The 24,251-nt window shown below is 39.0% G+C and overlaps 1 protein-coding gene across 5 annotated transcripts in view; it reads left to right on the forward strand.

Annotated features, from left to right (window-relative positions):
- LOC129247694 (myb-like protein AA) overlaps positions 1-22,977 on the forward strand; it is a 59,744-nt gene extending 36,767 nt beyond the window's left edge. For 3 of the 5 annotated variants that reach the window (XM_054886936.1, XM_054886935.1, XM_054886937.1), the window contains exons 3-11: positions 13,885-13,947; positions 14,065-14,203; positions 14,263-14,377; positions 14,489-14,965; positions 15,063-15,863; positions 21,133-21,252; positions 21,328-21,893; positions 21,986-22,074; positions 22,146-22,977. In XM_054886936.1, coding sequence (XP_054742911.1) covers positions 13,885-13,947; positions 14,065-14,203; positions 14,263-14,377; positions 14,489-14,965; positions 15,063-15,863; positions 21,133-21,252; positions 21,328-21,893; positions 21,986-22,074; positions 22,146-22,255 — 2,480 coding nt within the window. In that variant the 3' untranslated portion in view covers positions 22,256-22,977. The remainder of the gene's footprint in view (positions 1-13,884; positions 13,948-14,064; positions 14,204-14,262; positions 14,378-14,488; positions 14,966-15,062; positions 15,864-21,132; positions 21,253-21,327; positions 21,894-21,985; positions 22,075-22,145) is intronic. The other 2 variants (XM_054886938.1, XM_054886939.1) reach the window with 2 other exon arrangements.
- The last annotated feature ends 1,274 nt before the right edge of the window (positions 22,978-24,251 follow it).

Genomic DNA, 24,251 nt, shown 5'->3' on the forward strand with positions numbered 1-24,251 from the left:
CTTGTCAGTTGTGGCTACTTCATTAGCTCTGATTAGTCAAATTAATCATTTAGTCAGCCGCGGATAAACCAATTGACAGTCGTATTTTTTAAGTAACTCACTGGCCAAAAGTTCATCCGAAAAAAAGACGGCACGAAAATTTTTCACCTATTTTCACGATTTTTTTTGTCATTAAAAATTAAAAAAACGATAACTCAACTTTTCGTGTTTATTACTATATCTATGGAACATACAAAAAAAAGTTTATTTGAAAAACAATATTTATTATATTATTATAAAATGTCGCTGAAGATGATGACACTCTCGACAAATCGGACCCGGACGGTGTAGGTGATTTCGAGACTTCTACTCATCTGAAACACAAAATTCAAGAAGATTGCTAATCAGAAAGAGTGCAGTTATGGTCTGAACTAGAACAAATCGAAAAAATTAAAAATTGACAAAATTGCGCGCTTTTGAAAAAAAAGTTCGTAAAGTCGGGTATTTTTTACTAGTTTTTTAGTGTAAAAAGTAGGAAATTATTTAAAGAAATTTATGATACTAGTTCCGACGATAGCCATACATGTTATGAACAACTTATTAAAATTTCAGTATTTCAGATTTCAATATTTCAAATTTCGATCCGGCTGAATATTTTTTTTCATCCCCGCCGTGCCGACAAAGTCGTTTTGAAATAAATGAGTTTAAAGTTTGAGGTACAGGAACGCGTGGACAACTCGCTACCTAGTTAATGTGCTGTAGAAGCTATACTATTTTGGCATAAAATTTCACAGTATATTCTTAAGGTACTTTACTTTCGAAATATAAAAAAAAAAATCGATTTTTGTTTTAATTTTTAGACCACCGGGTCTCCTTAAATCATTTCGCTGGAAATATTTAGCGCTTATACGATGGCCATTGAAGGAATGAAACAACTGCAAATAATTGCACATAAAGCTCATCATGGGCAGCGAATGGCTCCATCTCAGTTTCAAAAAAGATGGGACCAGTGAGAATTCTAGCGTTAAAACTACACCAGTCAGTGACTCGTACGGAGAGTCCTCACTCCAAATTTGGCAATTTCATTATTTACAAATCCATTGGGGGCCAACATGGGGTCTCATCACTGAACACAATTTCACATGAACTTGATGAAGTTTTTGTTTTTTTTGAACATGGAATTTGGAAATAATTTTCCACACTTTCGAATCTAAGGCAATATTTAAGTGGCAATTCGCCTTACTATAAAAATTAATAAATTTTGACTCAGTATATTGAGCAGAAATATCAGAAAAATGTGATTACTCATAATTAATGATCACCTGCTTGAAGCTTCCGAAAGTTCTAGATACTAAAAAAACACCCTTTACATATAATATATGCACGTACATATGCACAAACATTTATCTGCATACCTGCCAATTCCTTCGCTTGCGGTCTAACCATTTTATTGTTGTTTCCAGTAGAGGTTAGCGGGTAGCCCTTGGCAAATGGTTCTTACTCATCCCCCCAGCAAATTTTCTCGTTATTGTTGTTTGCTGTAGTTTTACGTGAACCTTAGTTATGATTTTTGAATTTTTTTAATCTTGCGTATTATATGCGCACATATGAGTGTGTATGTAGTGTGCCATATATATGTATGTACAAATACACATTCATGGGGATATGCGTATAAATGTATCATTGGCGTTATTTTGTTATGTGATTTTTTTGTGTTTGGTTTTTATTTACTGTTTGCAGCATTTGGCGATAAGTCACGTTTCAAATATATTTTACTTGCATACATACATATATACACATATGTATGTATATAAGTATGTGCGTGAGCTTAGAGAATTTAAATTTGGAAAGAAATGATTTGTTCAGTCTTTTGTAGGCAGTTAGAAAATTTTACAGTTTATACTCGCATAAATTTGTATAGTATATGTTATATAATTATATATATAATAATTTGCATAGTAGCTTCAAGCCAAATCGAACAGCATAGCAAAACATTTTTCTCGCGAAAAATATTCCAACTAAAGCAAGCAAATGAGAGTTTAAAATAGTTTTTCAAGAACTTATTTAGAAGTTCAATAACACTGTGCGACAGCAATTTTCAGGCCCAAACCAAACTAATTGCAAATAAAAGTACTCATGTAGAATAGTAAAACCCCAACTAGGTTTTGGTCTACCTGGTTACAATTTTTTACAGTATATTAAAGTTCGCAATATTGATCAAATGCCATATTAAATAATATGGTAAATCCAGTACAAATATTGAAGTTTCTTAAATTTCGTCTTAGAAGACTTTTAGTAAAATTCAATGATACATTTTTTGTAGAACATTTTAACCCGTTGAATCCCACCGTTATGTGACTATTCAACCCAGTTTTTCAAAAATTGTTGCATGCATTCATTTTAACTATACCAAGCCTCTATACATATGATTACCTGTGTTTATACACGTAAGTATATATTTATATGCATGTATGTATGTATATGTATGATTATAACCAGAAAAATTATCAGAAAGGAAAAAATATAAATTAGTTGATACAAATTAATTCAGCAAAATTCATATTAGACACAAATTTTTATGAAAATTGATTTTTTTTATAATAGTTCTCTTCTATATGCCACTTCCCTGCTCGCTATCTCTTTGCTCTGCTCACTTGACGAAACATCTGCATTTAAAAGGAACAAACTATCGAGTTACATTCGCCACTAGCGAGTATGTCTATAATTCATAAAACTGGTATAAAATAAAAATATAAATATTATTTTAGGCAGCTCTATTTCAGCGCTGCCAAGATATGTTTATTTTTACCAATTGCTTCATCTATTTACAACTTGCTGACGCTTGGCGAATCGAAGAAGCCAGATTTAAAATGCATTTTCTTACTTGTGGATGCTCACCAAAAAAATAAGAAAAAGTCGGCTAAGGAAAACATGGAAGAAATCATTGGGAGTTCCTCATGATCCGCATGTTCAATTTCGACTGAGTCTTTAGGTTTTGATGAGCTTAATTTTAGATTTTTGCATCACTATCTTAGAAACGACTAAAAAAACATTCCACCAGTCATGAGTTGTGGGTGAATTTTTGATCAAAATGCGAACTATGTATTTCGTTGCACCATTGGCCATATTCACCTTATTTGGCTTCCTGCGACTTATATACATACATGAAAGTATACAGAAAATTATGAGTCACAATTACTCAATAAACCGTGTAGTTTCCATCTTCATCTTCTTCATGCTTTGAACCAGCTTTTCTGCGTAGCTCGTCGACAAAGAGGACCAGATTTTGCGAACTTGACGCATGAGTTGCTTCAAATCATGGACAAGATGTGTTTTCATAGTTCTCCAAACACTTTCAATGGTCAGGTCAGTCCAATACTGTGACGCCATTTTCTTGTTTCTCAATGTGTTTTTCTGAGAGCAGTGATTTTGATGATGTGGGACGGTGGGATATGTTCGCCTCTTTCAGTCGACGTTCGATGGTGTTGATATTCACATCTATTCCCTTTTTAGCAAGATCTGATTGTGCTCGGCGTAGTCACAAAGAAGGGTCCCGCTTACAAAGTTGGACGATCACTTTATCCTGCTTTTTTATCATCACTCGCTTTAAGCCGGACTCGGAAAAGTCATCAACATTTTTGAACACCTTATACCGCTGGTTCCACATCACAAAAAATTTTTTCATCTTTTAATTACTTTTGCAACCGCGACGCAAGATAATTTCGGCTTTTTCGAATGCGTGCATAAAAATACCGCCTCAAAATGCTTCACGTACTTCTCACTCATTTTTGTTTGGTTGCGTTTACGGGAAAGTTTCGAACGACACTAACCCGAGCTCGCGCTGGCGTCGTAGCTCTTCAGTGGGTCTATTATGTAGCAAAAAGCAGAAAAAAATATATCTTGAAGTTACAAGAAAAAAACCGGTTCTTTTCTTCTGACACAGACTGTATTTTATAGCAACTACATTTGACGATAAAAGCGAATCACCAGGAATTCATGGAAGCCATTCCAGCCTCTGTGAAAAACATCCTAAGCGAAATTCCTAAAACGGGCTCAAAATAGACTATGGCTGTTCCGGTTTGCAAAAAGTTTGAAATTTTTTCGGAATAGAGGATATACGAGTATTGGGTCCAAGTTACTTTGTACTTCATTTTTGCTGCATAGCAGTCCTCCTAGCCTCTTAGTCGCCTTTATTTGGAGGCCATACTTAATTGATTGATCAACAAGCTCGAATGTTTACAAAAGTTGTCTCTGAAAGGTATACTAAGATCAGTAAAGTTGTCTATCCTATCCCATCTTACATATCACATTTGCTTTTGATCAACTTGAAGTCCTTAGAGAGTAGAAGATTGATTCTTGCTCTCTCATTTGTTTTCAATGTTATTAAAGGCGGCATCGATTTACCATTTCTGCTTCAAAGTATTAATTTTCTTACACCTCCCAGAATTCTTCGTAATGCTCTTTCTTTTCCTTAAATAAGTTCAAGTAAAATTATGCTCTTCGTGTTTTTAAAGAGATCTCTGATTCCAACTTTTTATATTTCTCAATTTCCAAGAAATAATTTTCCATTTTATTGAACTCTATCTTTTATGTATTATAGTAACTGCAATTGACGATAAAAGCAAAGCGTCTGTGACTACCATCCTAAGAAACATTACCAAAACGGGCACAGAGGCGCGTTTGATAACTTGGAAAAATGCACAAAATTCTGTAAATATTTGCTACAAAGTAGACGCCAGTTGTTTTTGTTTGTAAAAAGTTCGAACATTTTTTGGAATAGAGGGTGAATTGATACTAAGTTCTTCTTCTTCTTTATTGGCGCTATAATTGCTAACGCGATTTTGGCCGAATTTAACAAAGCGTGCCAGTCGTTTCTTTCTCGTGCTAACCGGCGCCAGTTGGACGCTCTAAGTGAAGCCAAGTCCTTCTCCACCCAATCTTTTCAACGCAGAGGAGGCCTTCCTCTTCCTCTGATACCTTGCTACTAAGTTACTTTGTGCTTTATTTTTACTGCATAGCAGTCCTCCTAGCCTAAACTTATTCTAGTCTGGAACCTTTTACCAGTTCCGTCCTGTCAGTCTTTACTCTCAAGTACGCATTTAAGATAGATAATATGACTCGATTTTAGAAATTCATATTTATTTACAAACCATACATACAGACAATAAATAACGCAAAGTTAACCTCATAATTGAGGACACAACTGTTCAAGCTTTCCAGCAGTCCATTTGTGTAAATTTCGCCACCGTTCTAAGCCAAGCATTAGTGAAAATGTATCCAGTGCGCACGAATGTTCATAATTGCGTTTAAAACTGACCGTTTGTCTGCTGTTCAGAGTAGATGCTTGATCACACGTACACACACACTTAGTATTAAATGTCATCACATCCTGTTACTCATCAGTAAACGGTTAACGTTTTTTTCGTGCCTTCACTTCATGCCACTAAACGCTGTTGCGGTAGCTTACGAGTATGTTGCAAGACGAAGCGGTAAACTTTCAACAGAACAACTCAACTCAAGCGCATAAGAATTAAGAAAAACTTGAAACTGAAAGCAAGAATGCCGCTAAAAGGGCAGCAAGAAGTAATCATCAGATGAAGTGTCATACAAGTCAAGAATCACAAAAAGACACAAAGTCACATACAGACGTACGTAGGTAAGCATTTACATATGCATGTAGGTATGTAAGTGTGTGTATAAAAAGAAAATATATGTAAGCTGAAGATAATTGAGTCTGAAGAAATGTGGAAAATATGTGCCTACTTATGTATGTAGATAGCGTGACTAATGATAAATGACATGAACATCGATCGGTCACATATTTACACAGCGAGCAAACGCAATTATCTGCTATCAAAATGAAGCGGTGCGGGAGAGTTGCTGCTTATTTGCTGTTGGTCGTAATTATCAAATGCAATAAGAATTTGACACGTTGCAGCAGCATTACGGAGCAAATAGCTGGTAGGACATTCCACGGGCAATGAGCTGATGCGCTGCTAGTGAATTTAGAATGAGAAACGTGACTAGTTCGCGTGCCTATTACTCCTCCTGTAAACAGGTAGGTAGGTAGGTAGGTAGGTAGGTAGGTAGGTAGGTAGGTGAAGGTAGTAGTCGGTCTTTAAACCAACTTACTTAAATCGTACCTGTTCTTCTTCTAAATGGACATGATAACCACTTAAGCGATTTTGGCCAAGTTTAATTGAGACATGCCTGGTCTCTAACTTCATCACACAGAGGCTACAATCTTTCTTCAACAAATGCCTCCTCATTATCTGCAGAATATTCTGGCAAAACATCATCAGCAATGACGTACTGTGGAGATCTATGAATGAGGAATCGATCCTAAGGCAAATCCAATGCATAAAGTGGCGATCGAAGGTCACACGCTTAAAAAACTACCAGATGGCATCACGAAAATTACACTGAATTGACATTCGCAAAGGAGCAGAGCTCGCGGTCGGCCAAACATCACTTGGCGATGTGCACAAACTAAGAGATGCTGACATCACATGGGACGACGCAAAAAAACATCCCGTGATTGGCGCGATAGCCGCTTACACGATTTTGTCCAGCTCATGTTCCATCGCCTACCATACTCGCCGTCGCCAACGTGAAAAGGTACAAAAATCTTCCGCAGAATCTTTCTTTCAAACACTCCAAGAGACGCTGCATCGGAAGATGTTTACCTGTTACTTTGCGTTAACCCTCAGTTGGTAAACTTTTTTAAAATCTTCGGTTTATCACCCGGATCTGGCCTTTTTTCGTCCTTTTCAAAGATCATTTTTAAAAGGTTATATCCATAAATCGCTAGAAAATTAAATTTTAGAAAGCTCCAGTTGGTAGCTAGAATAGAAATACGTTAAATTCAGGTCCAAAGCCGAAAAAATCTGGACGGAAAAGTCTAACGGGGGCCCAACGGAGCGTTAAATTGTATATCCCTAAGTGCATCAGTATCATTCAAGAACGATAAGCCAGAGTATCTCAACACCCCAAAGGGCATTGGGAAGAAGATATCCGACACATTCTTGCAGTTTCTGCATAGTCGAAATGAGATACATTCAGTCTTCGAGCATGTCGACTTAGAAGACACTGGCCTGTGATCAAAGCAACTAACATAGGGACGTTTTTTCTTGACCTATAGAGTAACGCCTCTGAGCGCCTGACGTCACGTTCTAGCAAAATTATTTTTATAGCATTTAAAACCATGTCTAAATATAAGGATCACTTAAAATTCTTTAAAAGATTTACTAAATGGCACTCCGAAGAAACTCATTAATCCCCCTCTCCAAAATACGAATTTATGAAGTGATCGCTCGAACTCCGTGATACCTTTTGCTTAGAATGTGTGTGAACTCGTATTTCAATGGATTTATTGGAGCCAAGTACTTCTCTACCTGATCTTTCTAATGTAGAAGGCTTTCCTCTTCCTCTGCTAACACCAGCAGGTACCGCATCGAATACTTTTAGAAACCTATCTGAAACTTTGTTTGGTGTCGAATAGCTCGGAGAGGCCCTTCGCAATTCTAACGGAACTGTTTTCCACAGCTGTATTAGTTTTGCAGGGATACCAAATTCAGGCATCGCTCCATAGGCACCTTCTGGTGCTGTCGTTGGTTGATAGTGGGCTTCAGTACTTCGCCCAATACTCACGATAAGACCTTGTGCGCGATGTGTGGAAGACTAATTCTGTACGGAAGACTAATCCGCCCTAGTCGAAAGAGTTGGTGCATGACTACCATTCGGAAGTGCTAATATTCGAATCTCCGGGCATGAAACAAAAATGATAGAAAATGTTTTTTTTTTATTCACGGAAATCCCTCGACAGGTAATGGCAACCCCCAAGTGTATTTCTGCCACGAAGAAGTCCTCATAACAACCATTGGTCGTTCGAAGTCGGCTTAAAAATGTAGGTCCTTCCATTTCTGGAACAATTCGCACGCGACAAATCGGAGAAAGATCTTGGAGGAGCCCAAATACCTAACAGAACTGTACCCACCAATTATTTATTTATTTATATAATTCCACACAAGCAACGAAACCATTGATATTTTACGGTAAAAGTTTCCGGACCGTATTATCTCTCGAAGAGGTGATCACAATTGGCCACTAGGATCTTGTGATCTAACACCTTGTGACTTTTTTCTTTGGGGCCACATCAAAGAGAAGGTCTACGCCAACACACCAACAGCCCAAGGTCGATTCAATACCTCAAAGATGGAATTCGTGAGGTTATCGAGGACATAGGGCAGCCACTTTGCAACTCGATTATGGAAAATTTCATGAGAGGAATATTGTCCTGTAAGCGTGGTCGTGGTGGTCATTTGCCTGATGTTATTTTCCACTATTAACAGCATACCTTCATTTTTATATTGAAATAAACATCCGTTAATTTATAACATTTTTCTTTGAATATCAAAATAACACCTCTTATTAAAAACCCCTTAGTTCCAAACCAAATTTTCCAAGTTAAACTTGAAACTCGGCATTTCCCTCAAAGTGAGCTACTTATTTTACGCTACATTTTATTTAACACAATAAAATTTACTGCTGGGTTATGACACACTTTTAAACGCACAACCGATTGCACGCGATGTTTTCGATAGATAGCATCTCAACGTTCTCCACTCATTTTTCCTGTTTAAATAGCACTAACTAGTGCCTGCCACACTGATCGTCATTACCCAGGAATTTCTTTGTTTGATTTACTGCCCTCATTTACCTTTCGTATGGCTTTTTTTACAAACATACAGACATACCTTCATCCTCATCATCTATGCTTTGCTGCACACGCATGACTCATAAATTGGTCATCTTACCAGAATCGCTTGGTAATCGGATGCAACCACATACTTAACAATTTCTCTTTTTTTCTCCACCACTTAAAATTCAAGAATGTAACAATCATGTAAAGTTCGGCTTTAAAAATTCTACACATCCATCCGCCCCTCACATTTTTTGATTGAAATTTGTTGTAACCGTCCGATGGCCGGCCAGTGTATCAGCATTGTTACGCATTTTACTTCGAGTGTCGCTAACGTCAAGCAACTTTGTATGTGGGCAGAGAGCCTGGTCAGCCAGCTTCGATGTGTCTTCTAATTTATCATATTTGAGTTTGTCTTTTAATGCCTTTTTTTTGCTTTTTCCTTTGTTTTGATGTTCTATTGCTTGTAGACGAGCTCACTCGAAAATAATGTGGCGTAATTTCATCATTTTATGTGAAAATCGGATTTACATCTACCCATTTAAGTATGCAAGTGTGCATTTGTTTGTTTGCGTATAAAGAAATTCGAAAATTCTGTGAAGCATTTTGAGTCTCTAAATTACCATAATCAGCTCTTGGGAATTTATTGAAGACCTTGTAAGTGAAAATAGCTTTATTGACCATTGTTGGGTTGGTTAATTCTGAGCTAATGAATTTGTATGCAGCAAAATGCGCCCTCGATACGACGTAAAAGCAATAAATAACAATAATAATAATGAATTTGTATCGACATTTTATTGGCGATTTGAACTTCAACAATAAAGAAAAATTACTTTCAGTCTCATGGGACAAACTATTTCATATTTTCATAAAGACTTTTACTGGCTCAAATTAAATTCTGTACGCTTCAAAATGTTAATAACTTCTGAAGGAAAACTAAAATTTGAGAAGTTTATATCTTCAAAGAAATGATACTCATATTTGTTATGTGCTCGCCGTAGCTGAATCGGTTGGCATCTATTGGTCGATCATCCGCGGTCCATCTGCAGGTGACCTTTGCGATGTAGATCATCCTGATACAAAGCTTGCCTGAGGATGAAGGGATGCCCAGAGATTGGGCTAAATTGAGTGATTTAAGTGCAATTCCCTCCTAGCTATCTCATGCGCGAAGTAGTTTTCAAGATTTTTTTTTTTTGCAGGAACCCAGACAAATGTTCGTTGTGCACCGCTTAACCGGTCCATTTAGAATTAACACTAAACTACATTCAAAAGCAAGTTAGGAGAAGACATTTAAGGGCTGTCGAGATTTAAAGGTAACCAGTATAGATAGTGATCTGTTAGGGACGAGTTCTGACCCATAATGCATTTTCCTTTATATCTAATAAACTCAGCTTGGAAGACACTGCAGTAGTCAGATATCCGTGTGCTTAATTTCAGCTGCAGCTCTTCTGAGTGGATGCCACTACAGATTATCTTATCTAGTCTTGAGTCGTCAGTAAATACTGTCTTATATTTATCATTCTCGAATCTTTCTGGGATTCTTGTAGAAAAATAATAATTTTTTTACAGTTATTAACTTAATTGAATTTGGAAGATTTTTGAGTAATTGGTAGGATACTTTATTTATTCTGTTTTTATTGTGTTTTCTCTACTACCGATGAAAGACTACATTCGAAAATATTTCTATTGAATAGTTGCTTAAAAACAAGATCAGGAAGCATCTTATGATACAGGGTGATTCAATAAGACCACAAGTGTTCTTCTATAAATAAAACACAACAAAATTTGTGGAATGGGTTTTTTCAATTTCCTCATATTTTTTAAAAAATGACATTTATGTTTTAAGTACAATCAATACCCGTTAAATCCCTACCACGAGTCCTCTGGTAACTCGAAGCTTTCATTGATTTTTTTTTGGCATTGTGCGGGCGGTATATCATTTATAACTGTATGATTTTGTTCTTCTGCTCTGGAATCATCTTGGCTTTATTGACATAGACCATTATTTTTACGTAGACCCAGGTAAAGAAGTCCAATGGCGTTAAATAGCAAAATCCATGTGGTAATTTCCCGTTGTTTCGTGAGTTGAGCGTTCTGGGAACTTCGTTCGCAATAGCGCCATTGTTTCTTGCGCTGGGTGGCAAGTGACACCGTCCTGTTGAATCCAAATAAACGTCATTCAGGTGACACAAATTTCGTTTCAGCGTTCACCATATCAGCCTTAGGCTGTGTTCAGGCATCTAATGAGTTACATTTGGCCTTCTTAAACTTTGAAGAATTAGCAAGCTGCCTTTAGTTTTTTCTGAACAAAGGCAGGTTGCAACCAAAACTCACAAACATTTATCTTTTATACAGGGTGCGCCATCTTTTATGTCTGTATGTAAATGTTGAATAACTTTGTCATTTACCAACCGATCGACTTCAACATACATGTTTCCGCGCTGAAATAGTGACGCTATGCATCGAAAATAGTCGTTCTATTGTTCTAACTTCTGGCGGTCGCCGTAGCCGAATGGGTTGGTGCGTGATTACCATTCGAAATTTACAGAGGGAACGTTGGTTCAAATCTCGGTGAAACACCAAAATTAAGACAAATATTTTTTTAATAGCGGTCACCCCTCGGCAGGAAATGGCAAGCCTTCGAGTGTATTTCTGCTTTGAAAAAGCTCCTCATATAAAAATCTGCCGTTCGGAGTCGGCTTGAAACTGTAGGTCCCTCCATTTGTGGAACAACATCAAGACGCACGCCACAAATAGGAGGAGGAGCTCGGCCAAACACCCAAAAAGGGTGTACGCATCAATTGACCAGCTTAAATCAAACATGTGTGCCGAAATCGACGCTATAAAACCCGAAATGCTTGGCAGGGTGATGACAAACGCAGAAAAAAGATCGCAGTTTGTGATTGCTAATAAAGATGGCCACTTGATTGATATTGTATTCAAAAAATAGTTAATAACCAAACCAAATAAAAATACAGCACTTATATAAATCAGTAGTTTTTCTTCAAAGTTATTCAATGTTTTCATACCGACATAGAAGATGGCGCACCCTGTAAACTAATAAAATTCACTCTAAAGTTAATTTTCTTTCCATTTTTTCTCACACGGAAACATTTTACAAACAACATCAAAATACTAATATAATTGTGTAAGCTAAATTGTATAAGTGTGAACACTTAACTCAAAGCCGCAATCTAAAGTTTAATTGCTTGAACGATTTTCTGCTTGAACATAGTCTTACCGGCAAAGTTTTCGAGGAAGGACGAAAAGTCTGATAAATCCGCCAGCCCGAAAACTACACAAAAAAGGGGGTCACTGTGAATGCATAGTTTGGTTTTTAATGACATGAGGACTTTCAGTACCCCAAATATGCCAATATTTTCATAAAACGTTTGGATCACTTGCTCTATGACTAAGTTTGCCAAAGACTGTAGTAACAATTGTCTGAACAAATTGTCTTGAACAAATTGTCTATCAAAGGTCTGCTTAACTCTTGAATCACCCCATATAATAAGCATTAGCTGCCCTTCACAGGCAATAGTAAACCTCGGCGTGTGTTTCAGTCATTAGTTAAACTTTCATAAAACTATCTGCTCGGCAGGAATGGGTTAAAATTGTGGTTGAATCTATTGGTAGCACGGCGACAAGATGCGTACATTAATTAGAGAAGATACTTGGTTAAACACCTGATGAAGGATATGTGAGCCAATTAATTAAAAAAAGTATTGTAATAAATAATTGGCGCGTACCCATCTGTTAGGTGTTTGTCCTAGCTCTTCCTCCTATTTGTGGTGTGCGTCTTGTCGTGGTTCCGCAAATTAAGGGACCTATAGTTTTCAGCCAACTCCGAACAGCAAATGGTTTTATATGAGAAGCTTGTTTATGACAGAAATACACTCAGAGTGGCAAACCTCTGCCTGTTGAGGGGCGATCGCTATTAGAAAAAAACTTTTACTAGATGTTATTTTAGTGCTTCATGCACGGAGACTCGAACCGAATGGGAGTCACGCATCAACTCATTCGGCTACGTCAACTGTCAACTATACCTTCCTATGAAAAAAATAAAATAAAATTAATTCCTCAACCTTAACAACCTGATCCTTCCAATCCTTACTCCCACACAAAAAGTCAGCGCATACCTCCATTGTGGCTGCTAAAACAAGCAAAAACACAAAGAAAAAGACACAGTTACACATTGCATCAGTAGCGCCAGCAAGAGGAAGCGGGAAATCGCGGTAATAGCGCAGACACATAAAATTTAGCGAAGTCCTCAACCATCTGTGCGATCCTTCTGCCAAAAAAATTTGACACACAGATGGCGCTTCAAGCAGTAAGAAGGCGTTGTTCCTAAGCAACGACAGGTGGGCATTCCCACTACTTAGGACTGGTAGCGGCAGGCTAATAACCTACCCTGTCAGAAAGCAAAATAGATTAACGAAACCAACGCAAGACTGAGTCTTGTCGACGCCCTATGCTCCCGAGTGGAGTGAACTAGGAAATAATAATAATAATAATAATATAAAAATAGTTTATATGAGGGTCGTTTAAAAAGTCGGCGCAAAAATAAAAACTACTTCATTCTTTGGGGTAAACCTTTTTAATTGTTCAACATAGTCTCCTTTTATGCTTATACACTTCATCCAATGCTGTTCTAGTTTGTTCTGTCCTAGTTCTCTTCCGAGTAATCGGACTGGTTCAAGTCTGAAAAATAGCCATTCGTCTCTGCAATCACCTCCTCGTTTAAATAAAATCTTTTTCCGGCCAGCTATTTCTAATTCAAATTAGGAAACAAATATTTGTCCGAGGGATCCGAGGAAGTCAAGTGTGAATAATAGGAGCGTAGGAAAACGAGTTGGAACCCTATTTCTATTAATTTTGCGACCACAACTGCTGAGGCGGGAACTGGTGCGTTGTTGTGACGGATAAGGGAGATCACACGACTTCCTCGATTCAAAAGAATACCAAACACAAAAAAATAAACCGATCTGGCTGAAACATAGTGTATGTTCTTCCAAGAGGTGATACTAACAAAACATAAACTCGAGGCGCACCAGTAGTGCCGTGTCTCTGACTTTGCACGTACTTCTCAAACGACTCCCGTAGAGTATAGAATTGCAAACAAAGTTTGAATTTTATTATTATAAATTGTTTTATATTTTTAATGGCATAATTTTTAATTTTGTATTTTTCCAATTTCATTGCAGTGTGCAAAGAATGGCTGGTACGTGAAGACAGCGCACTCGCCTATAAATTGCAGTCACAAGAAAGTAAGATATATCCAACGCCAAAAGGCAAAATTAACAACCGGAGCTAAAGTTTATAACCTGTGCACACATACATATATATGTACGCACATTAATTCCTTTGCAATTTTTTTCCAACAGTAAATGACTTCTATAAGGGCAACCGGCAGCGCAATGCAGTGGTACGCGAGGATTTTCCCACTGCACTGAATGAGCAAATCAAGGAGAAGGAACAGGCAGAGAAGCAAGTGGAAATGTATAGACGTCGACTGTTGGAACAGTAAGTGCAATAAAATTACCTACAACGGGCGCTAATGCGAAATTTTTATGTGTCCACAGGGAAGCGCATGACAAGCGAGTAGCGAAGGAGATTGCGGACAAATTGGAACGTGACTTGCAGGAGCAGAGGCATAGGGAGCTGCTCGAGAGCGAAGAGATGGCGCAACAGATGCAGGTAAACACACACACACACATACATTGGTGTACACATAGAAATATTTATCTATGCATGCCATATAAAATATTTACAACCTGCGTCGCATTAACTTTTTGGCTCTTCTTGCAGGAGCTCTACGTGAATCTGCCACCACCGACGCGCGGAAAGACGCATCCGCCACCGCCACGTCCAGCTAAAGCAAGTATCTTGCAACAGAATCCAAATGAACCCTCAACATCGAACGGTAGATATTTTGGTAGTAGCAGTAGTAGTAGTAGCCAGCATTCGAATCATCAACAACAACAACAATCATCATCACAATCATCACAAATATCACAAATGCCACAACAGCAACAACCATCCGCTCATCAGCAACAGCATCAACAACAATTGTCGCCCGCCTCATTTTTGTTGCAGCAAAAACATTTCTCACAAACCGACTGGTATGTAGGCATAACGGTACAAAAGACACCCTCACCTACAACCGCATCGGTGGTAAATGCAGCAGATTCATCATTTCCACCAACATCCAGCACACGTCAACAGTCCAGATCACAGACAATTGCAGCGAGCGGCAGCAATTCAACCGCTAACGGTCACTTGTTGGTGAGTTATGATGAAATACGTGCCACTAACCAATATGGGCCATAAGCTCTTTGAACTCACTAACAACAAACTAACGACTTCATTTCATTCACATCAGCAACAACACCAACATCAGCATCAACACTCATTGTCATCCATTTCAACGGGCTCGGCTGCATCAACATCCTCAGCAGCAGTAGCAGCAGTGGCAGGAGCAGCAGTAACAGCGGTAGCGGCAGTAGCAGCGGGATCCTCATCGGTATTGGCATCATCCTCATTTGCACATCAACACCAACACCCCCATCAGCACAACCACTTTCACTCACCAACAGCACAACAACAAAAGCGCAATGCACTCGATACGCATCCAACACACGCACCCTACACCAAACATTCACCAACAAAACCATCAACACCACCAAGCGGACACCAGCAGCCGCTGCACCAACGCCAGCACTCAGTTGAAGAACTGATTGAGTACTCGGATGTGGTGGACAGCATACGTCTTCTAGGTGCGAGTGCTGCTGCTGCTGGTGCTGAAAGTGGTGGCGTTAGTGATGCTGGCTTCCCACCCGAATCACCCTTACACAACACTTTCAGTAACAATAGTAAAACCACCAATCCACCAACTGCTGCTTTGAGCAACCGATTGCATTCGGTGTCGAATGAAAATTTGCTTAGAAATGAACACAAATTTCAGAAACTCTCGCCGGAAAAGTACGATCAGCTGGTGGGCAATGATGGCGGTGGGCGTGGTGCGAGCAATGTTACAGCCGCTGAACGACATATGCAGGCTCACGCAGATGATATTGAACTGTACGTGGATCCGTGTGATTACGCGAGCTTGAAGGAGATTGGCCTGCCCATGGAAGAGATTAAGGAAATGAGCAAAAAACTAAAGCAAGAGCAGAAGGATGAGGTAAGTAATCGTGGGCTAATTAAATATTACCTGGGAAAAGGAGAGCAGTTAAACAGATAAACATATCGAGACGTTTATAAATAGTTACGAAAGTTAGTTAGCTCGATCTTACATTACTACAGTGGTTTTATCATTCGGCACTGCCAAATGGGAACTGCCAATGCATTTTTTATCGCAGCTATAAGAACCAGGAGGAGGTTGAACACTTTCTCTGCACTTACTTCGCTGTCTAAACTCATGCTTCTTTGGATGTGTGGCGAACATAAGGCCTCTTCTATTCGCAACTTCTCTGCTCGCTAGAGAGACTGCTCGGCTCACTTAACGAAAAACTTGCATGTGAAAGCAACAACAAAGTTAACAACATGCAATTTTGGCAGCTGTACTCCAGCGGTACGCGAATGGCACTTTTTGCAGAGCGATAATTTTCATAAAACGTTTGCATGACTGGCTCTATGACTAAGTTTGCCAAAGCCTGTAGTAACAATTGTCTTGTTTTTACTCTTGAATCACTCTATAAAAAATTATTAGATGTCCTCCGCGTGTGTTTGTTACATAAGAAAAACTCTCATAAAACCATCTGCTCTACGGGAATGGCTTAAAATTGTAGTTCAATCGATTGGTAGGACAGCGACAAAACGCGTACCATAAATTCGAGAGGAGGTTTGCCAAGGCATGTTCATTTATACCAGTTGCTTCATCTATACGCCACTTGCTAACGCTTGGCGAAAAGAAGAGGCCTATAGAATCAGCAGACATCCAAAATATTCCATTGTTTGTTAGACAGACGAAGAGGTTTCATAACATTTCAAATTAGAGGTGGAAACTTGAGCCCAAGAAATTGCTATTGCAATGGGCCTTCAGGCCTAAGTTCGGACATCTATCTCCCCATTAATGGAGAATGACAACCATCGTAACCTAACCAAACCTAACCTAGTTGGTCTATACTCAGTGGACTCAAGGTAATGCCCTTATAGTGCTTTTCTTGGCTTGATATCCAGAAGCCATTTGGAGCATCAGATGAATGTCGTATCATCGATCCACTCTTGTAACTGATTTTTTGACCAGAAATCGCATTTTAACCATCAATCACTCACCGTATTCGCCTGATATGGCTCCCTGTGACTTCTGCCTGTACCGACATGCTGAAGGACATTCCGTTCAATGACACTCTTTCGAAAAGCTTTTAGATCGCGCAAATAGTGTATCGACTAGACGCTAGACTAAAGTGTCGAGGGACTATTTTGAATAAATTAACCCGAAGTTGTCAGAACAAAGCTCCTGTCGTTTCTAGTTTAGCTCAGTCTTGTTTATTTTGGACTTCATCTTGTATACTGGGTTGCCCATATTCGACAGACCCATGTGTTTTTTTTTTTTTTAATCAAAGAAAAACAAAATTTGTTTGATGTTGACAATAATAATCATTTTATTTGGATCAAGTAGATTTATTGACATCACGTTTTGAATATGATATCTCTCAAATGGCCGCCTCGAGCCTGTACGGCGTATTGTGCCCGTTTTGCAGCATTTTCCATAGTTTTAGCTAACATTTCGGCTGGAATAGCGGCTATTTCCTCACGGATGTTGTTCTTGAGCTCTTCTATGGTCTTTGGCTTATTAATATAATCCTTTGATTTTAAATATCCCCACAAGAAGAAGTCAGGTGGCGCTAAATCGGGCGAACGCGGTGGCCAATCAAAATCGCCATTTTTCTACATCAAACGACGAGGAAACAATTTCTTCAAAACATCGATTGTGGTGCGAGCTGTCATCACAAAAGTGGTTATCATATCGCGATAACGCTCCTGATTGTCGCTAACAGCTTGACCATCTTCATTTTCGAAGAAAAACGGCCCAATAATCGTTTTCGCACTAACGCCGCACCAAATAGTGACTTTTTCGTCGTAAAGAGGTACCTCTTGAATTTCGTGAGTATTTTTGGTGGTGTAAATATGGCAGTTTTGCTTGTTTACCGTCCCATTCAATAAGAAATGAGCCTCATCGGACATGATGATTTTGTTCTTCTTCTTCTTTTGACTTCTTTTGTTGAATGTAAATTTCAACAATTTGGGAGCGCTAGCGGGGCGTGTACTGTTCCATGGTAAAAATCTGCTTAGACTGACACTTCCAACGCGGTATGTCATCAAGCGATCTGACGTCTCTGTCAAAAGATGCAGGGGATACAGAGGTTTACCATTGCCTACCGATTGGCGACCGCTATTAGAAAACACGACGGCAGTACTAGTAACTTAAAAGAATTACTTTTCCGAATCGGTATACTCACGAAATGTATATTAATCGTGTTCGTTAACACAAAAATAAGTAATAATTATTTGTGATATGTGAAGATATTGGCATCATCGGCCTTAACACCCGCGCTGTTAGTTCTGCCTTTTTCAAACTGGATAAAGAAGCAAAGCGCAGTGACTCACGTCACTGTTGACAGTTATGATTTCGAGGTTCTCGACGATGACAACATCCGATGAGGCGTCCCTAGTAGTGTTTGAAAGAAACATTTTGCGAAAGATGTTTGGACCTTTCGTTAGCTGGGTCATGTCGTCGGCTTGAGGGCTGATAATGGCTAAAGGTGCTAGCTCAATGCAAGCTGGCTTTGCTTGCTTTTCTTAGATAACTGTCAAAAATGAATGGAACAATACTAAAATATGTATATAAAATGAGAGCAAATGTCAGCTTTGCTGGAAACGCTAGAAGTACGACAAAGTTGCAAATTCCTGTCGTTCATTTATTTTGTTTTGGTTTACCTTCACTTGAGAATTGTAGGCAGATTATATACATATAGTTGGCGCGTACACCCTTTTTGGGTGTTTGGCCGAGCTCCTCCTCCTATTTATGGTGTACGTCTTGATGTTGTTCCACAAATAGAGGGACCTACAGTTTCAAGCCGACTCCGAACGGCAGATATTTTTATGAGGAGCTTTTTCATGGCAGAGCAGTAGATTAGAGAGGTTGTTTATTTATGTTTGAAGAAAATTTAATAAACGCCATTAAAAAGCATATACGAGGGGTGCCTTTTATATGTCGGGATTAGAGAAAAAAAAAACAAATTTTAATCATCGAAAATCACTTTATTGATTTTCAAAGTATTCTCCATGAAGATCTATACACTTTTGCATGCGTTTGAACCAATTGTCGAAGCACTTTTGCCACTCTGAATGAGGTACCTCCAAAACATGCATTCTGAATGCCGCAACCGCTTCTTCAGGTGTCGAAAAACGTTGACCTCTCAGTTTGTTTTTTACGTACGGGAATAAAAAGAAGTCATTCGGTGCCAAGTCAGGACTAAGTCAGGACCCATTAATTCGATGTTTTGGGTGCTCAGTTGTTTGAGCCGATGTGTGAGAGCTCGCATTGTCCTGGTGAAGAGTGATCCGTCTTTGGCGATTGGTTTTCTTAATTTCTTGGAAGACAATTGGCAAACAAATGGTTGTGTACTACTCAGAATTTAGTGTTCTGCGTTGTTCTAGTGGTACGGTTGCGACATGTCCAGTTTTTCCGACAAAACAGGCGACCATTTGCTTGGAAGTGTTTCGTGCGCGAACATCTTTTGTTGGATTTGGCTCATCTTGAAACACCCATACAGTCGACTGCTGTTTACTTTCGGGCTCATACGCGTAAATCCATGATTCATCACCTGTCACGATGTCATAGACGTATTTCGAAGCCCCGCGATCGTATTTTTTGAGCATTTCCTTCGACCAATCGATACGAGCCTTTTTTTGAACGATTGACAAATTGTGTGGGATCCAACGCGAAACAAATTTTTTTGACAGTCAAATGTTTATGCAATATTGAATGTATGCTGGTTCCACTAATGCCTAAGATTGTCTCAATCTCACGATAGGTCACAAGACGATTTGGAATATCAGTTCGCGCACAGCATCAATGGTTTTGGGAACAACAACTGATTTTGGACGACCTTCACGAAATTCGTCTTGGAGTGAACTACGACCACGATTGAGTTCACCATACCATCGATAAACACTGGTCCTTGATGGAGCTTCATCGCCAAAAAATAAATTAAGTTCATCCATGCAATGTTGCTGAGTTAATCCACGTCGAAAGTTGTAAAAAATAATCGCACGAAAATGTTCACGATTTAATTTCATTTTTGGACCGAGATGAATCTTTTAAGTTACTGTAAACAACACAAATAGCGCTGACATTTCAAAAAACGTTCTGAGTACATAAAAAAAATGTCAAACTTTGCGATGCAGCTGTAGTTGCCAGATTGCAACACCAGGGTTGCCAAATCCCGACATATATAAGGCACCCCTCGTATTTGCTCACCCAAAACTTACAGTCGTTGGCATGATTGACGTCGTATCTTTACATTTTTACTATTCAAAGTAAATATGTTTTCACAGCTTCTAGTTATGATTTCATGATACAAAAATGTATTATGGATTATTTTATATGACTTACATCTCTCTTTCATTTCCATCCTTTTGCGGGTCATCTGATTGTTATGGCAGCATTCAAAGCGCCAATTTGATCATAAAAGTTTCCAAAGCCAAGCAAAGTCAGCCTGCATTCGGCCAGCAGTGTAACTTCGTTGAATATTATTATTACTATTATTATTAGAAGGCCATTACGCACTGCGACCAGAGCTGATTTATTGTGAAAGGCCTATTTTTGTAACCCTAGAGTTCTAGGCTTTTTAAAAATTTTAGCACAATTTTAGGTTTGTTGTTCCAAAGATTGGATGGAGATACTACGATACCACCAAGGTGATGAAGTCTCTGTCTGCCCAACGCAGGACAATCACAAAGCACATATTCTGAGCTTTCTATGTCCATTTCGCAAAAGCGGCAGACATTGGTCTCAGATAGACCAATATTATTTAGATGATACCTCAGGCTGCAGTGACCTGTAAGATATCCTGTTAAAAGACGCAGATCTACTCTGCTTAGTAGAGTAGCTTGTCAGTTATTCCTTTGTTGGGACTTAGGAATAGTTTGGCTTGACGCTGACCAGCTCAGTTTAGCCAGTGTGCAGCAAATTTTCTTTCTTCCCATTTCCTAAGGAGTTCATTAATGTGGCTTTTTGTGAGTCCACAGAAAGGCTCAGGACCAGTAAGTTGCATATTTGCTCCTTGTTTTACAAGGTCATCAGTCATTTCATTTCCCTCATGTCCTTCATGTCCCGGGATCCAGCGTAGTGTTACTATGTTGAAGTTGAATATATCGCATTTAGTTGTATTTCCCCCCCTTTTTAATGCCCATAATCATTCATTATGTTCCACTACTTTTAGTTGCTTGCACGTCGTCTACAGCAGATGGAGGTGAATGACGGGCTGACACTAGAACAACGCGATCGTCTGCTAGCAATCGAAGCGCAAGACAAGGAACTCGCCAAAATGCTGCAAGATCGCGTGAGTATTAAAACACACAAAAAAAGAAAAAATAAATAAGTAACTACGGATGCATATAAAATTTGATTCACTCAGGAACGCGCCAAAGCAAAACGTGCCAAAGAAAAAGCGCGCCTACGCAAGCATCAGCAGAAGGACGCAGTGGCTGCTGCGGGCAGCACCACACTATGCTCCTCAAGCGGCAGCTCCTCGAACGGGCTGCACTGTGGACCACTGTTGCCGCTGCCACAGGACTGCCTCTCTTTTGGCAAACATGCAACACACGCCGCCGCGCCTTCAACAACAGTCACGTGCGTCAGCACTTCAAAAGCGTCAAGCGGCTTGAACGAGGCGGAAGAGGAGGATATCATCGACGTGGAGGCCTATTCGAATCCCATTGATGTGCTGCATAGTCAGCAGCAGCGTCAACATCAGAACGGCACGCTAACCAATGGCAGTTTGACGCGTGAGGGTGGACGACGCAACAACAATAGTCAGCAACACAATAGCATTGGCGCCAACAACAATAGTGCGCTCAATCGTATCGATGATGATATTTACACACTGCCAGTGGATAGTTGTAGGCCCGGCCAGCGACCCGCTTCGTTGAATATCAGCCCAACTGGCGAAGCGCAGCTGTTGCAGCACAATTCGATGACAAGGTGGGTGCGATGGAGAGGATGTAAATCGAATTTTTTAATTTACTTGTATGTGGGTGGTTTAATTGCCGTTTCACTTCACGCTTAACTTGCAGATCTGAAAACTACTCCACTGATTCGCATGATTCACTGAGCCGGCATGAGTTGGCGCCACGCATGAACTACTCTCAGTCGAGCACTTTTGGTATATATGTATTTGACGGTCAGCGAACAGCCTGTGCATGCTTGTGCTAACTTTCTCCTTATAATTTGCAGATAAGAGCTCAAGTCCCACACCGCCTTATATGCCGATTCAAGGTACGCGCCGATCGAATTCAAGCGACGATCGTAAAAAGAAGTCCAAGGACAAGTGCACGCATCAGTGAAATGGCCACAAATTAGCCGAATTGCTCATTGAAATACCTATAATGCATACATACATACATACATACACGCATACTTACCCATATGAGTGTGTTTGTGTAGAAATGAAACTGCATACCTACATATATATAACTTATACATATTTATAGTATATATTTATTAGTGCATAGCTGCATCTCAACTTTGTCATCACTCACATCGTTCGTACTAACTAAACGCCTACAAATGTAAATTAGACTACACCAACACGCATGCCCACCGTTGGCGTGTGTGTGTGTACTCGTACTACAATCAAAAGTTAGCCACGCAACGTAACATATGAACTCATATCAAAAATTTTTGCACTCTTTTCCTCTTAAGAAATGTACTTATTTAGTAAATAAATTATTAAAAAGGGCTTAAAAAATGTTTGATAAGCTGAAGGTTAACAAATTTGTATGAAAATAAAGAGTAAAGTGTATGCTTTATACACGCAAATAGGCTCTGTAATAGGAAGCAATAACAACAATTTGTCTGCATACTCATTTATTGAATATTTACACATACACACACATATATTCATGTATATGTAACATACACATACAAGTCTTTATGTAACTAGTAATGTAATTAAAACTACCTACAAATATATATATACACATACATATAAACATATATATAAATATACAGCATATATACAGCTATTGTGAAGTGTTTTTTCGTTTATTCTACAGATTTATGTATTTGCAAAATTTAAAAAAGTGAATTAAAATTTTTGATCCTTTGCAATTTTATTGTTGCTTGTGTTTCGATTTGGAAGGCTTTGTAGAGGTTCCATTGAAAAAGTTAGGAATATTATTTTTTAATACAATTTTGTATTATCAACCTGGGTCGGAAAATCTACGAAACCTCAAAGTGGGTAAAAAATACAAACAAACCAAAAAATACTTGTACGAGGTGCTCCATAAATTATATCGCACACGATAAATACTATAGAAAGGAATCCCATCTCGAAAATTCCAAATTTTCGAGAGAGCCTAAAAATAGTTTCTGTAAAATCTATATCTATATATATAAAAGGGAGTCATGTTAGTTACACTATTTATAACTCGAGAACGGCTGAACCGATTTGGCTGAAAATTGGTGGAGAGGTAGCTTAGAACCAGGAGACGGACATAAGATACTTTTTATCCCATTCGAACGCGTTTCCGTGAAGGCACTATAAAATGTGGTATAACAAAAACGCATCTGATTTGGAATAACAAAACGCAAATGATAGCTAAACGTAATTTTGTCTATGGTTAAGTAGAAAATTTGATAATATAAATTTTGTCAGAAATATATAATCACAGTAATTTGTATTCTCTTTGAATCATCTTTATCAATGCCGCGACCAATACGATCGAATCTCTCCCGACGAAGCCGTAATGCAAGAAGGATACGAAACATTGCGAATGAATGAAACGACTGAAGAAGCACAAGGAATTGGCCGTGAAGAGCGCCGCGTTAGTATGGCTAGATTTCGTGCTTCTCAATCACAAGAGCAAAGCGAGGCAGCCCGTGAAACGGCTCGGTTGGCAATGCGAAATCGTCGAGCGAATAACAAAGATCAACAAGTAGATCATTTTCGACGCACAAGAAGAGAATTATCAAGTGCTGATTTGAATCGAGCAGCGTTTCGATATGATTGCAACACTGATTACTGCTTGCATCCTAGCGTTTGCATTGGGCCAATGAACGTTGTTTGCGAGTATTGTGGCGCATTGAAGTTTTCCGAAGAAACGCTCGGATTGTGCTGCCTTAGTGGAAGAGTGAAATTGCCATTTTTTGGAGGCGCAATGATTTTACTGTGTGGCGACTTCCGCCAAACACTGCCAGTACTTCCAAGATCAGCTGCTGCTGCCATTAACAAATCACAAGGCCAATCCTTGGAAAGTTTGTGTTCACGGGTCGGAAAACCATCTGCGTTGTTTGTTCTTGCACCTGATAATAAAAAAATGTCGTGCATCACAAGGTGTT

Source organism: Anastrepha obliqua, chromosome 5, assembly GCF_027943255.1.
Source record: "Anastrepha obliqua isolate idAnaObli1 chromosome 5, idAnaObli1_1.0, whole genome shotgun sequence".
Taxonomy (NCBI): Eukaryota; Metazoa; Arthropoda; class Insecta; order Diptera; family Tephritidae; genus Anastrepha; species Anastrepha obliqua.